Here is a 15,924-nt window from a genome sequence, read left to right as displayed (position 1 = left end):
TTCAAATTCCTCTTCTTTGGCATTGGTAGTTGGTGGGTATATTTGAATAATAGTTGTATTAAGTGGTCTTCCTTGTAGCTGTATGGATACTATCCTATCACTGACAGCACCGTACTTCAGGATAGATCTTGAAATGTTCTTTTTGACAATGAATATGACATCACTCCTCTTCAATTTGTTATTCTAACATAGTAGACCATTTGATTGTCCAATTAAAAATGGCTAATACCAGTCCATTTCAGCTCACTAATGCCTAGGATATTGATCTCTGTGTCCGACTTCATTTTTGATGACTTCCAGTTTTCCAAGATGCATACTTCGTACCTTCCATGTTCTGATTATTAGTGGATGTTTGCAGCTGTTTCTTCTCATTTTGAATCGTGCCATTAAGGCTGACTCTACTTTGAGGAAGCAGCTCCTCTCCAGTCGTATTTTGAGTGCCTTCCAACCTGAGGGGCTCATCTCTGGCAGTATATGAAATAATGTTCCAGTACTATTCATAAGGTTCTCACTGGCCAATTTTTCAGAAGTAGACTGCCAGGTCCTTCTTCCTAGTCTGTCTTAGTCTGGAAGCTCCACTGAAACCTGTCCACCATGGGAGACCTTGCTGGCATTTGATATACAGGTGCCATAGCTTCCAGCATCACAGCAACACACAAGCCACCACAGTATGACAAACCGACGGACAGGTGGTGGAAATGAAACCTACGGGAATACATTTCTCTGAACTTTGCCCTCACCCCCCAAAATAACAAGCATTTTCAATATCAAGATCAACATCCCAAATGATAGGCAAAGCTATAAAATATATCCAATACAATGCTACATATAAAGATGTCGCACAAACAGTACTTCCTAGAGCAAATCTAGATGTAAGTGCTTTGTAAATAAGGTGAGGAGTTAACAGTCTATCATTTAAAGGAGGGTCTTAGTGCTCCAACTTTCATGTAGTTTTGTCCACTACATGAATATAGTGAATAGAATCTGAGAAGAAATGAGCTCATACTAGAATAAGGAGGAGGCTTTTTAAAACAAGAGACACAACGAATGAAAGTTACTTGATGTGAAATGACACTGACTCTAAAGTATTGAAGAACAAATGAAAATTGAAGAAGGAGGTCAATTATGAAATTATCACATAATTGGAAATTACTAGTATTAGGATACCTCTTCATCTCTTTTAATTATAAAAATTTTCATCTTTGATTATACTGTAAAAAAAAAATCTGTAAGAATGCACACATAGATAACACGTGAATAGTACAAAACAGCTTCCTTAGCCTAAAAGTCAACAGGCTTTCACCAACGAAGATGATTTTTAAACCTGAGAATGGAGGGGATAGGGAAAGAAAATCAAAAAAACAAAAAACAAAACAAAACAAAAAAACCCCAAATGCACTGCCATTGAGTCAATTGTGACTCACAGTGGCCCCAGAGGGTTTGCAAAGCTGTAAATCTCTATGGAAGTCCCTCAGAGCCACTGGTGGTTTCAAACCCCTGAACTTTCAGTTAGCAGTCAATTGCTTTAATCACTGTGCCACCAGGTCTCCTTAGGGAAAGTTCTAGTTAATTTAGTGATCTGTCTTAACACAGATCTGAAAATCATTTTTGCATCAATTTTTTAAACTACTATCTTTTAAATTTTGAAATAATTATATTTTATATGATTATAAAAGTTGCAATGATGGTATAGAGAGGTTCCATATAACCATCACTCAATTTCTCCCAATTGTTACATTTTATATAGTTTGGGTACAATGTCAAATCCAGGAATTTTACATTGGAACAATGTGTGTATACAGTTCTATGCGTATATTTGTATAACTACCACCAAGATCAAGATACAGAATTATTCATCAACACAAAGACGTCTCTTCTTCAATCCCTTTATGGTCACACATCCCTATACATCCCAACAAGTTTCCTGTAACAATACTCACGCTTCCTAATAAGATGGCTGTATGCATTTTCTATTTGAATCTGGCCTAGTCTGTTCCATTTTTTGAATTGTGGTTGTGCTCTTCAATTTTTAAAAACACTGCAATAAGTCTGAAGCTCTATTTTCTTAATTTGATATCTTGATTTTAAAAAATTATTTATGGTGAATTCTTTTTTTTTTTTTTTTTCATAGTTGCTTACTTTTGGTGATTTTAAATTTGGTTCCAGCATTCTATAGCTTTCCCTAGGGTCTCTCCTTAGCCTTCCAGGGTTTAAACTCTTCTCAGATCACAGAGCAGTCTTCAGATTTTGATAGCAAATTTATTATTCCAACACAAAGGAAACAGATTTGCAAACTGGGTGCTGTGAATTGAATTCTGTCCCCCGAAAATGTGCATCCACTTGGCTAGGCCATGATCCCCAGTATTGGGTGATTGTCCACCATTTTGTGATCTGATGTGATTATCCTATGTGTTGTAAATTCTAATCTCTATTATGTCAATGAGGCAGGATTAGAGGCAGTTATGTTAATGAGGCAGGGCTCAATCTACAGGATTAGGTTGTATTTTGAGTCAATCTCTTTTGAGATATAAAACAGAGAATAGAGCAGAGAGGAGAGGGACCTCATGCCACCAAGAAAGAAGCACCAGGAGTGGAGCTCATCCTTTGGACCTGGGTCCCTGTACTGAGAAGCTCCTAGATTTGGGGAAGATTAATGACAGTGGACCTTCCCCCATACCCTATAGAGAAAGCCTTCCCGTAGAGCTGGCGCCCTGAATTCAGACTTCCAGCCTCCTAGACTGTGAGAGAATAAATTTGTTAAAGCCATCCACTTGTATTACTTCTGTTACAGCAGCACTAAATAACAAGATACTGGAATCCCAGTTAATTCACCATGAGATTTATAATGGACGCATAGGGTTTTGTCAATCAGCTGTTTACGTTCCAGGAAGTATTCTACTAAAAAAATCAAAATACATTCATGTTGCATGGTAAATACAAATACCAAAAAGAAGGTGAAGTTCTATGACGGCTTATGTCGCCCTTCTGTACAAATGAAAAGTCTACTCTTGCCCTCAGGGATGAATTCCTGCCCTTTACAGTACTGAAGAACACTAACAAAATTGCTACGCTACACCCCTCCTTTTCCAAAAACCAGAGAAGGGGGTGTGTTAATTCTAACATCTGAAATTACCTCCTGAGTTAATGGTAATTTTCTTATATTCAATTTTTGTGGAATATCAGGAGAACTTTCATCTTTCAGACAATGATTTTAGTTTGGATTCTGCAAATATTTAACAACGTGGTAACAGCGGTTTTTTTTTTTTTTTGTCTTATTCAGTGTGTGGTATTACTTTTGGTCTTCCTTTTAGGCTGGGTCAAGAGCCCAGTCAGGAGGCTCCACTTCCAACTTTATTCCTAGGACACCCTACCTGAAAATAGTGTCTTTTTTTGGATAGGCCCGAGCTAGTTTTTAATACACCTCGGGTATTTTGATCATTTCCTGGCATCCTAACAGTTGTGGCCGTTATGCTGAATGATCTCAAGCCCAGTTTGATGAGAAAAAACATCCACCCTTCAGCTCAGAAGAAAAATGGAATCGCTTTAGAATTCAGGCCCACATATATGGAAATGTCACTGTCTTTCCCGTTCCTGCATTCCCATGGCGCAATCCCAGCTTCGACAGGGATTTCTCTGGGTCGCCAGCCACCCTAAAGTCCATTTCATTTCGGCGGAGGGGCGCAGTGACGGGTGCGGAAGGCCCTGGCGGTGCGCTCCTCACCGACCGGCCCCGCGCCTCCGACGCGGCCCGAGGCCCCGGCTCCTGCTGAACAGGACGCGCGCAGCTCCGGGCCCAAGCGCCGCGCCCAGGCGCCTCCGCCACCCGCCGGGCCCAGCGCTGGGCGCTCCGCCTCCCACAGGCCCGCGGCGGCCATGGCGGCCAGGCAGATTTCGGCGTTGGCGGGCGCCGCGCTCGCGAAGCAACCTCCTGCCGCCCTGCCACCAAAACCACTCTGTGTCGGAGCAGGGTGCCGCCAACACTTCAGCTTAACGCTGCGCTCCGCTTCCGAAGGAGACCGCGGCGGCTCCGGGCGCCACTCGCAGTGCAGGCCGGAAGGGGCGGCGAGGCGCCCGGCGAGAGAAGAGTTAACGGCGGCGGAGCGGCAGATCGCGGAGCTGCACGCGGCCGCCTGCGCGGTGAGGCCCCCTCCTGCCCGCCCCACCCCGCCCCTCGCCGCGAGGCTAGCAGTCAGGGTCAGTGCGCCTGCGCGTGTTCGGCCGCCCCGGGGCCCGGAGGCCGCACAGCAGAGGGGAAGGTTGCGGGCCCTGGCTCAGTCCTGCCTCTCGCCTCTGACACGCTCGTCCAACTTCCCGCTCCGACCATTTCACTTGGAAACTGGCCATAGTATCGTATTCCAGAGGGGGAAAAAACCCAAAAACCCCTTGCCGTCGACGCATAAGTTACCGGTTATCTGTCCTGAGGGTGCCTCGTTTCAGATGAGCTTCTGAGCTAAACCCCGGCCACAGGACGGGACCCCTCTTCACTCCAGTGTGCGTGTGTTTGGTGGGAGTGGTTAAAGAACTGATGGAGCGGAAGGAGCAGCAGTCGAGATGTCTCAGGAAAAATGTGTTGCGTGTTTATTTGAAGTATAAGTTAAACATTTTGCCATCCTCTGATTTCACCATGAACAAAAATTGTCAAATTCATAAACCACTGTCAAATTCATTTTATTTTTTGCTTTCCATCCTTTCTTCTTTTCCTGTCCACTCAACGGATCACAATTACAAGGGAAACTGATCAGGTGTTTACGTTTTCGCAGACACGATCGAACTATGTTTTCTAATGTTTTGCGGATTTGACAATTGTTTAGCGCCAATATCTAAACTTACATATCCCTTCATAGTTTCTAACACCCCAGCCCACCTTAGTTTAAAGGTAGCGTATTTTTATTTGTATTACCTTCACAAAAGAAAACGCGACGCACAGAGAATAAGTAAATTCAATAATAGAGATACAAAACCGATATGAAATTAACCTATTTGATAAGGGGTGTGGGGGTGTGTGTGTGTGTGTGTGTGTGTGTGTGTAACCAGTACTTGAGGACTAGTGTTACCTGGTGTGGCTTGAGCCGGAGGGGTAGAGAAGAAAACCTTGGAGGTTAGCTAATGTCGACTTATTTTTCATTAACAGTAGGCCCTGAGAATCCACTGTCTGATCCATTCTAGTTCTTAGGAGAATAAAGCTTCATCAGGAAATGACTGGCAGCTTTCTATTGCTCTTGTTTATACTCTCCTTTTTAAAAAATGGCATGTGCAATTAATTTCCATACTTCACGTTTGACTCTGGATATAAGCAGACAGTTTCTGTGTTTTGGGAGCCAACACCAGTGGCATGTAAGGACAGGTTCAGCCAGGCTGGGAAAGGAAAGGAACTTTCTTCTCACTCAGAGTCCGCAGTGGTTTCATCAATGTCAGCATCACGGGTTACATGACTGTCCAGGAGACCCTAAGTAAACCCAATAACATGCTTATTTTTCTTTTTCAACAAATCAGACTCCTCACAATGGCCCTTCTCCCACGCCTGGAGGCAAATCGCACTCTTACCTTTCTCCCTGGTGCTGATGTGCATCACTGAACATCTTGCTCTCCAGTCAAACTGTCAGCGCTCTTGCACGTCTTTGCTGCCACCATTACGCGAGGCTCATTTACTGAGGACAAATTAAGTTTGTGTGGGCCGCCAACAAGCTCAGAGGTGCTCCATCAACTCGGAAAGCCGGAGCGCAGGCGCAAGCGCAGGAGCGATCTGTTCGGCTCCCTGGTTGCCAGATAATTACCCTCAGAAGACTCCCAGAAGCTATGTAAAGTGAAAAGAAAGCAGCTACAGAGCTCCCAGTGTTTGTTTTTGTTTTTCTTCCAAGTTCCAAACACGGGCTTTGTAAATAAAGAAATGAAGTCTGAACAATCGGTCATTCTAAAGTGGTGTTTTTAATGCTCCCGGTTTCACGTAATCGGCTTCTGTGATCCCAAAGGATTTGTGGGGCTCCTTAGACCAGCCTTGGGACTTGCTTGCTGGATTTCTGCTGCCGTGGTTTGCTTTTGCTGGAATGCCTTAGAGTGGACCTAGACTTGAACTTGTATCTATACTTTTGCCCCACACTTTATTCACGAAGCATAGAAGGTTAAGCCCTCAACCAGAATAAAATATTGAGCCATTAAAAAAGACAGCCCCAAGAAGTTGTTCCTGGCACATACAAAAATGTGTATCAGAAGACATGCAAATTCCACCTGTATTTAAATGACAGGCTCTATACACGTGTATTTACATGAAAAGTGCACCTTAGTGATGCACTTAACCACTGCGTGAACCGTGATGTAAAAGGCCTAGGAGAAAGTTTCTCTACAAAAACTCAAGGCTAAGTAACATTACCCACATAGCCCAACTCTACAACAGAGGAGGTTGAGTATTTATTTATACCTTCACACAGAGTACTTGGACGCTTTTTTTTTTTTAATGTAGGTAGAGTATGTTTCCTTGATAATCTGAACTGATGTTGTGAAAGTTGCTTTTGATCAAACTTGTGAAACCAGTGAGTGTTAGTATGTTAAAACAATACTTTTTTTTTTTTTTTGCTTAAAAACAGAACCAACAACACTCCAAAAAAAAAAAAAAGAAAGAAAGTAGTGTAAAATGTGCAATGGATATAAAGAAAAGTGTTCAACAATACCAGAAGTAATACTTTTTCTATAAGGACTGTTGTTTTGATTAGCACGTTTTCTGTAAGTTTAAATTATTATCCACATATTTAAAGTACTGAAATTACAACTGCAACTTCTGAGTGAAAGTTCCTTTTCAGCCTCTTAAGCTCTTAAAATCATGTAAGTCGCCTGTTATTAAGCTTGTTACCTAGAAACTGAATGAAAAATACCAGAGCAGTGGCTACGTAGTTATTGGGTATAGAAGAGTTCTTGTTTTTCCATCAGCTTCTCATTTTTCTCAAACTGTATGTTTTCTCCTTATGTCATATAAAGTTGGATCGTGCGTAGTCGGAATGCATTCAATCTTTAATTGCAAGGGCCGCTAAAATTGCAGGGAAGAAGTTTAATACTTTTTAAAACAACATTTATGGTATTTTATGAGTAGACATTACAGTGAGGAGATATGATGAGTATTGAGATTAATGAATGGTTTCATTTTATTACCCTTCAGGCTGGCCAGTTAAACTATGTGGATCCAGCTACTGGCTTTGTGGTGTTCACGCAGCTCGCCCACTTGCAGAGAGGTGAATGCTGTGGCTCAGCCTGCAGACACGTGAGTAGCAAATTCTCGCATTACAGCAGCAGCTTGCGGTGCTTCTCTAAGTTCGTAAATACCTATTATTTGAAAAACAAGTCAAATAAAAAAGCTAAATAGACCTGGAGTGCACTTTTCACAAGCTAGTTTAGCCAAGGACAATGAAGTCCTTCGGGCCAACATAGGACCTTTAAAGTTAATGGAATTTTGTAACATTTCACTGTGGGCATCAGTTCCTGGAAATACTGTGATTTGAAATTCATGGGCGCTCCTTATTACCAGGAAACTTTTCATGAGGTTTCACTAGGCAAAGCACAAAGAGGGCAGGAAAAGAAATCCACAGTGTTGCAAACTAGATCCCAGAAAGTATTTTCTTCATTGTCAGCTGAAATTTGCCGAGCATTGAGAGATGGGTGTCCTTTAGATAATAATGATTTTCTTTTCTTATCTCTGTCTTTCTTTTACTCTTTTCTAGTCTGTCTTTAAAATAACTGTGAAACTAGATTATTCCAAAATTAATGCTGTACATTTCCTAAAATGTCTATTTCAATATACATGTCTCTGTATTCATTAATAAAGATGAATTAACTAATCCTTGCCTATTTTGAGCAAAGAATTAATGGGAAAAGATTCTTAACTGTTACTTTTTTAAGGCATAGTGGTAAGGAAAATGGTTATAGGGATAAAATTATAAACATACAACAACCTCTGTTTAAAGAGCACTTTGTTTAGATGAGAATAATTCATATTCTTGCTTCTGTGGATAACAGTGACTACCTTTTTGTAAAGGCATCTATGAAAAGGTATCACGGTTCTAAGAATCAGTCATGAACAAGAAAGCGTGTTTTGGGCAAGGAGAAGATTGTTGTCTCCTTTAACTGACCCACTTTATGGTTAAGGAATTGACACTAAATACATTTATCAACTGTAGGCAGTACTGAAAAAACATAAGCCTTCATTGTTGTGTATGTTCTTACCTGTGCCATTAGCTGTTTCTAATCAAATACATAAGAGCTTTGTGTAAATTGAGGACTTGGGGATTTTCTAAGGGTGGGTTTTTGACAGTAAAATACTTGAAGTTGGAAGTATGCATTTAGGAAGTGGTTCTTGAACCCTAATGAGGACCATTTGCCCGAGGTTGCCATTATTCTCCTCTGGGTCTGAAGGACTCTGTAGATCAAATGATCTGTATAACATTATTAAGATTCTCTTTCTTCACCATGAGTAGTAGTAGACTTTTTCAAGGTGATTGTTTAATAATTCAATAATAATTTGTTTTATTTCTTCTGCAGTGCCCATATGGTCAAGTCAATGTTAAAGATCCATCTAAAAAGAAGCAATTCAATTCATATTTTTATGTTTGACAACAAATTTCATCTCTCCTCTCCATATAATTCAACCTGTATTTTTAAAACTTAAAACCCTCATCCAGAACTGCTGTCCAAGTTGTTAATACTTAAGCATCCGTTTAATCTTAAATGCGTATGTTAAAAGAACATCAATAAAATAAAAAGAGCTAGCAAGTGTTTGCGTGTTTCTAAAGTGGCACATTGATAGTTATTTCCTTTTCTTTTGTGCTTCATTATCAGACACATATGTTGAAGAAAGAAAATAATGCCTGTCCCGTTAAATAAATAGTAGCATTCAGGTCACATTAGTAGCTCTTAATGTTTCTTATAGCTTCAAATTCTCCTACAGTTCTCTCACCAGTGTTATCTATCCAGGGGAGGTTGCTGGCAACTAGAAGAGTTTGAATACATTCTTCATTTTATTTATATCTTGAGCTATATAGAGATTGATATAATGCTATATTGTGTAGCATATGAGTGCCCAAGCAGTGCCATCCTGCGTCAAGAAATGTTCTCATCTTCCATCTGTTCTCCCAATAAAAACTTTAAATCATTCTGACTAAATCACTCAGGCTGGTGAAGATGCCTGGTGTAGACCACTCTTCCTTCTCTCCCCCACCTTTCCCTCCTCCATTTATTGTGGTACTTCCCAGTTAAATCTGTCTTGCAGTGTCTTGTTAATGTCACACCTACTCAATTCATTGCGGTGTTGCCCTGGGCATCCGTCTCCAGCCCAGGTCAGGAGCTTACCAGAACTGTTCTTTCCACACCTTCTTCTCTGCTTCCTTCTGAGGATGGCAGTCCCCAGGGACAGCTGTTCCACCCAGCGAACCCTTCCCTTGCCAGTAGAAGTTGTGCAGTAAAACAAGGCCGCTGCCCACTTGGAAGGCTGTCTTTGCCCAGAGCATTTTCCCCCAGTGGAATCCTGCAGTTCTGAACACCTCAGGGATCTGCCCCAGGCTCTGCCCGCAGCCGGAATAAAGGCTTCAGAGATCTTAAGCAGTGAAAACGTCCCGTTGCCTACCTTTAAATAAAATTCAAGGCTTCAATTCAAAATAAAAGCCTTTCTAAACCCTGAAATAAGTGAAAACAAGTCAAGTAAGTTTCTAATTTTCCCCTTGATTGTGGCTTCTGTTTTTTAAAAATGTCAAATACAAAACTGTTTCCAAAAATTGTGGGCATTTTTGGTGCCTCCGTTTTGCTGGTGCTCTAACCATGGTGCCCTAAGCAAACGGCTGGTGGGGTCTGTGAGGTGTCAACAGCCTCCTGGGATGTAAAAGAGCAGTCTCTCTGGCCTGGTATTGTCCTACCCAGAAATTATTGTGAGGAGGGAGGTAAGTGAGGAGGCTAGCATTGTGATCCTGGGGGCAGTTAGCCTTTCCAGAAAGGCTATAGACCCCTGTGAGCCAGTTGCTGTTCTGTCTTTAGGAAAAGAATCAACCCATTAGCTCCATGTTTTCAACTAGGTTTGAAGGTTACCAAGGCTATTTTCTGGGCAGGAGCTGCATAGTGTTTTCTTAAAAAAACCCAGGAGGAAGGAGAGAGAAAAAAAAAAAAAAGGGAGGGAGCGTTAAAAGGCCACCTTTCTGGAGAAACCAGGGGAGGAGGAAAGGAAGCTCACTCTGAAAGTGGGCGCAGGGTGTCCGGCAGTTTTGAGAGAGTCCCTAGGCAAGTGGAAATAGCTCGCGGAATGCCTCTTAGGATTCCTAAAGGCTGCCCTTTCCTCCTCCCAGTGCGCTTCTTACAGTAGGAACTGGCCCAGGAAAAAAGGACCCCGGCCATCCATCACGGAGAACCCTTATGGTGGGGGTGGGGGTGGGGGTGGGGGTGATTGTGATTCTTCTGGCAGAACTTCAAGCCTTGCTGGCAACAGCCCGTGCGCAAAGGAGCCACTGGGGGCTGGGAGGGCGGGGAGGGGTCCGTCCTTACTTTTTCCTGCACCTGGAGCCCGGGGGCGGAGGTCTGAAGTTCTCCGCTGTGGTTCTGGAGAGACGCGTGTGAACTACACGTCAGGGGTGGCTGCGGGGCGGGCGCTCCCACATTAAACACGATATGGGCACAAAAATGGGCCTCGCTGCAAGAGCTTTAAGCTATATTGTATTCACACATTGTAAAGTAAAAATCCGGGTTTCTTATTGGGTGAGTATATACAAACATGTGGATGCCAAGAAATGGTGACTTTCCAATATACATCAACTCCGGTGCTGCTCAACTTTAAAGATTTCTGGAGTCTCCTCGTGTCCCAAGGCGCCATAAATCAAAGGAGAGTTTCTAACACGGAACCACCCAGCGGGAACTGGGGAAACTTGGAGGGGCAGGTACGTGGGGACAAGGGAGGACGGCATCCTGCGGTGTTGGCTCTTCCCTTCGCTGGAGAAGGACCCTGCAGCCCTCGCGGCAGGTGGATCACGGTTCACAATTCCCTCTCTTCAGAAATCGCACCCACCCCTCCGATTATGGGGAGCAAGAAAGGGCTTTTCTTTTTTTTCGTTTGCGTTTCCTTTTTTTTTTTGAGTAAAACCTGGGGTTCCAAACTGGGTGTGTTTGGGAACCGGGAATAGGAGGCGCTTACCGGCCTGGCGTGGGTCTTTGTTCCAACACAGCGCCCCTTCTAGGGCGTTCGCAAAGTCTGTTCCACACACACCGTTCCACCGCCAGAAGCCGGCGGGGGGCTAGAATTCGTCTCCAGACAAGGCTGGGGGATGGGAGAGGAGAGCTGGCTACCAGACAGATGGAGGTTGGCTTATGGCCTCCGTACCACACAGCCCTTGGCCAGCCTAGAACTTCCGACTCCACTCCTCGTCACACCTGCCATTTCATCTTCTCTGCATTGGATCAATGGCTTGAGTCTGTGAATTGGACGTCTGTCCATGGTGCAGGGTTTAAAACGTGGTGCTTCTTTCTTACTACACTAAAACATTAAAATGTATCCCCCTTCCCCCAGAAAAAAAGAAAAAGAAAGTCAGTGGTAAGATATGTAAGTGTATGTGTGTGTGTGTGGGGGGGTGCGGTCAGCACCCTCTTGCAAGACTCTGTGGGGATCCTGATATTTGAGATAAGGTTAGGGAAGAACATGCCACCTTGGGTTGTTCCTGGGACACCAAGCCTACCTTGAACCTTTGATGCCCTGCTGCCTGAGGAGCACCCCTCTGGCTTTGGGATGACCCTCGCCCACCTAAACGGTTTCGAGGTTGGGCTCAGTGACACAAGACCCCTATACTCACGTTCCTCTCTCCTGGGACTGTGGGCATAAAGTAGAGAGTTAACCCAGGAATCGAGAACTGTAGAGGCATTTGGAAATCCGTGATGACCGCATCCTCCCACCCAAAATTTTTATTCTAAAGTGTGAGCTTCAGTGTGAGCTTCAGTGCGCGCGCGCCACTGTGTGTATATGTGTGTGTGTCTGTGTGTGTCTAATGCATGATTTTATCAAATACCTCAGATCGTTCATGATTCAAAACAGGTTTCAAAAACCACTACTTGGGACAGGGATAAGTGAGAGGACCCAAGCGTTTTTAAGCCGGATTGCCGTCCACCCATTCTTGGCCTCACTGACAAGCTTAGAAATGGAACCCGAACGCTTGTCCCTTCTCTCGCTGCTAAAACGGACCGAGACTGGGGGGTGGGGTGGGGGTCTCGAAGTGAGAAGGGGCCAAAGAGGCCGGGATGGGAAGGGGAAAGTCGAGGATCAGGGCGGTTAAAAGGTAAACCGGTGGGATTGGCTGGCAAAGGACTCTACCCCAGGGCTCTCTGAACCGCAGTCCAGGATTTGGCGTGGAAAGCAGGAGCCTGCAGACTTGGATCCGCAGCTCCTGGTCGATTCCTGACCAACACTCAAACTGTGTGGCGGAGCTTGATGGGCGGGGAGGAGAGGCCACCGCCCTGGCACAGCCCCAAGTCCCTCAGCCTAACCCCGCTCAGCTGTCGCAGGCCGCTCGGAGGCGCGCGGTGTCCGCAGCCCACCGCGCCCTCTGCCCACGCAGCCGCAGGGATCCGCAATGATGGCGCCGGGGGATGGAGAGGGCAGCGCCATCCCGGGAAGAGGCGCCCAGGAGCGGCCGGTCTCGCTGCTCACACACCCTTCCCCTCCACCGGTGCGGGAGCCTCCCAGAAGTCCCGGGCCCCCTCCCCGACAGTGACGGGCGCACCCGGTAGGGGAAGGGGCAAATCATTGGCCAGGGGGCCCGCTACTGGCTCTCCCTTCCTTTCCCCGCGACCTGACTGCGCCCGGGGTGGCCAGGGTGACGCAGCCCCTCGCGAACCCAAGACCAGGTAACTAGGCGCTCGCCCACTCCCGGGGGCCCGGGCGTCTGGCTGAGACTCCGCGAACGCGAGTCTCCCAGGGTTTGAGGTTTTCTCCCAGAGGGTTAATTGCCACCCTCAAACCCACCCCCACCGCACCCCCGCGCTGACCCGACAGCCCGTGGAGCGCCCTCGAGTGTAGACTGCGCCCAAAGTGACGCCCCTCACAGGAGCGCTCAGAGTGAAGGCAGGACGGGGAGGGGAAGGCGGGGATGTAGCGGGTGAGCAATCAATGGCTTAGCCCAGCTCCCGGCAGGAGCTCCCGCCCATTCACCGTCTTTGCCTGCACCAGCTGGCGGCGGCTTCTTTAGGTACAGGCTCAGGGAAGCAAAGGCAGGCTGGGGGCCCGAGAGCCCAGGGCGCGCCGCGGGACTCCAGCGCCCGCGCGGCACTTGAGCCTCAAGATGCTCTAGGCTTTATGAGGTTCACTTACAGCCCAGTCCACCATTAACACCTCCCCTGATTATTGAGAGACCGGAAGGGCGAACGCAGCTTCGAGCGTGTCTCCCGGCACCGGCCCGCGTCTGTGTTCTCTGCCCACCCCTCCTCCTCACCCTCCCCATCTGGAAGCAAAAAGAGAAAATAAAAGACAGGTGGAGGAGCTGCGGGTCAGAGGTGAGGGATTTAGGTCAATTCCGACCGAGAGAAAGAGGGAGAAGGGAAGAGAAAGGGAGAGAGAGATATTCATTTCCATCCAACGGTTATTTGTCTATTTGGATTAACAGGGGGACCCTTGGTGAGACGCGGGGACCTGCACCTCTGGCCGCCGCCTCCCACTCTCTCTCGCCGAGGACCGGGTTCTTGCGGGGGAACATCTGAACCTCAAGGTAAGATCCCTATGGGGGATGCCTCATCCGAGCAGTTTGCTGCCCTCGGTGTCCGCTGGGACGGCTAGGCGCCCGAGGGGCGTCTCAGGCGTCCCCCGAAGAAGCTCGGGCCTCGCCGGAAGCCGCGTCCCTACCTAAGGTCGCCGCTGGAGCAGCCGGGCGGCCGCGCACCCCGGGGCCGGAGGAGGCGCCGCCCCGCCCTCCTGACGCGCGACTTTTCTCTGCCAGTGCGGCCAGTTCCCCCCTGTTACTGCGCGACCAACTCCCAGTGCTCTAAGATGCTGAAGGACACCACTCTCGAGGCAGGTGAGCTATGTGCCAGGTTCCTTCCCATTTTCTCTACCCTTTTTCATGGACCGATGTGTCTATGATGTGTGTGTGTGTGTGTGTGTGTCTGTGTGCATGCGTGTGCGCGCCTTCGTTGGGTGGAACGTTCGTTGGGTGTGTTTATCTTGAAAACGATACCGCGCTTCCTAGGCTCGAAAATAAAGTCTCCTTTAGAGTGTCCTGCCAGGATTCCGGAAACTTGCGCTTCTCTCCTTTTGCCTTTCTCCGGAATGTCTTTGACCTTCCTCAGGCCCCGGGGGCCGCGGTGCCCGGCGGAGGCCACCCAGCCCGTGAGCCGCGGGTAACCCGTGGCGTGAGGGACGCGCTCCCGGATCCTTCGGGGAGCTGCTGGGGGGGAGTCTCCTTGCTGGATGGGGTGGGGTGGGGGAGAAAGCCGCCGTTTCTCTCCCGTGTGGGGCTTCACTGGAAGTTGGCTTCCCTCACATGTTTTTGTTCCATCCAAAGCCCGCGCGGCCGTGTCTGCGCTCATCTTGTCAGCTGCGAAGCGCAACGGTCTCTTTATTCCCAGGGCAGCTGAGCGCCCGCGGCGCGGCACCTCTCAGGTAAAGAGCTTCCGTGGTCAGAAGCGCGGTGGTCTAGACTCGGAGGCCACTTCCTCATAACAGCAGCCTTGGGTCCTGGAGGGCAGGGGTTTGAAGGGAGCAAGCAGTCGGCGGGAGGCTCTGCGGGCGGAAGGTTTGCGTGGGCGCCCAGCGCAAGGAACGGCAGGTCCCCGGCCCGGGAGCTCAGCGTGGGGAGCTGGGAGCAAGGTGGGCGGCTCGGGCACCTACCGAAGCCCGGCTGCTGCCAAGCTCCCCAGGTCCCAGCTCCGCTCCGTCCACTCGCCCCAGGTCCCGAAGGTGGCCGCCTGGCAGGACCGAATCAGGAGTGCGCCCTGCCGCTCTGGTCCTACCGACTTCGTGGTGGGGGGACGTTTGCCCATAGAGAATTCCACTCTGCACTGTCAAGAGAAAAACCCAGGTGCCTCCGGGCCATTCGCTCACCTCCCACCTAGCGCATCCGTGGCATCCGGGGCCAGGAGAGGCCGCGCTGAGCGCGTGGCTTCCAGCTCGAGGACGCTGCTGACTTCTCTCGGGCCCTGGAGCCCTGGGGTGCTCATTACACTGTCAAAAGCTGGTCACTGGTCTGAGAGGTGCACTTTTCAGAACCACAGAGCTCTTCAACCAGCTTAATAGGGTCTGGAGGAAAGGCGACCTCGCCCTTTTAAAGATAAACCCGGGGGCATAGGGTCATGATCTCCAAAATTCGGGTCTAAAGAGACCTTGAATCACCTGTGCTCTCCGGTATGCACTCCTGCAGGCTGGCTGGTTCCTTCCCCTCTCTCAAGCCTAAAGCCTTCCCTGCCCTCTGGGCAAGGCCATACATCCTCTCCCCCCCTGCCCCTTACCTTTCCTCTCTTACACTTTAGGTAGTTCCCAAGTTCTGGACCCTTTCCCCGAGTAGGCCAGGAGAGTACCACTTTTTTTTTTTTTGTCCTTCGAAGACCCCAAACCATCAGTCTCAACTCCTCTGCCCTATAGAACCCAGTTGCCTGCTTTCCTGAAAGTGGCAACGATAGCTGGAAGGGGGTGGCAAGCAAAAAGAAAGGAGAGCTTAATGGATTTCGTGTGCCCAGTTGTGAGAGAGGGCAGCGCGTGGCCACAGGTCTGCCCTATTGCTCCTAGCAGAGCCCTTGAGTTCAGAGAGAGACTCAAGACCCTCTCCTCCCAGTCTCAGGTGGAGGAGCGCCTCTTGCACCTGCCCCATTGAGTGAGGTGGGGGCTCGGCTCCAGGAACTGAAAAAGCCAGCACTCTAACTTTTATAGAGCACTCGAGGCCCATTCAGAGCTGGGAGAGGGAGGAGTGCTTCCTGTCTCCACAGGCTGCT

The 15,924-nt window shown here is 47.8% G+C and overlaps 2 protein-coding genes across 2 annotated transcripts in view; both read left to right on the top strand.

Annotated features, from left to right (window-relative positions):
• The first annotated feature begins 3,873 nt into the window (after nt 1-3,873).
• CUNH1orf53 (chromosome unknown C1orf53 homolog) lies at nt 3,874-8,734 on the top strand. The gene is made up of 3 exons (XM_004375326.2): nt 3,874-4,137; nt 7,148-7,249; nt 8,524-8,734. The coding sequence occupies exons 1-3, from the start codon at nt 3,874-3,876 to the stop codon at nt 8,593-8,595; spliced, it is 438 nt and encodes a 145-aa protein (XP_004375383.1). The 3' UTR covers nt 8,596-8,734.
• Nucleotides 8,735-13,967: 5,233 nt separating this feature from the next.
• The window catches only part of LHX9 (LIM homeobox 9), an 18,026-nt gene continuing 16,069 nt past the window's right edge, over nt 13,968-15,924 (top strand). Inside the window, exon 1 of the mRNA XM_004375324.3 lies at nt 13,968-14,015. Coding sequence (XP_004375381.1) covers nt 13,988-14,015 — 28 coding nt within the window. The 5' untranslated portion in view covers nt 13,968-13,987. The remainder of the gene's footprint in view (nt 14,016-15,924) is intronic.

This window comes from Trichechus manatus, unplaced genomic scaffold (assembly GCF_000243295.1).
Source record: "Trichechus manatus latirostris isolate Lorelei unplaced genomic scaffold, TriManLat1.0 scaffold00035, whole genome shotgun sequence".
Lineage (NCBI taxonomy): Eukaryota > Metazoa > Chordata > Mammalia > Sirenia > Trichechidae > Trichechus > Trichechus manatus.
Note: the sequence above shows the minus strand (reverse complement) of the source record. Positions and strands in the feature narration are given on the sequence as shown.

Bases quoted from the DNA above. Each gene is read 5' to 3' on its own strand.
- CUNH1orf53 (XM_004375326.2), top strand. From the start codon at position 3,874: ATGGCGGCCAGGCAGATTTCGGCGTTGGCGGGCGCCGCGCTCGCGAAG. The intron at 4,138-7,147 runs GTGAGGCCCCCT...ATTACCCTTCAG, and splicing joins TGCACGCGGCCGCCTGCGCG to GCTGGCCAGTTAAACTATGT. The intron at 7,250-8,523 runs GTGAGTAGCAAA...TTTCTTCTGCAG, and splicing joins GTGGCTCAGCCTGCAGACAC to TGCCCATATGGTCAAGTCAA.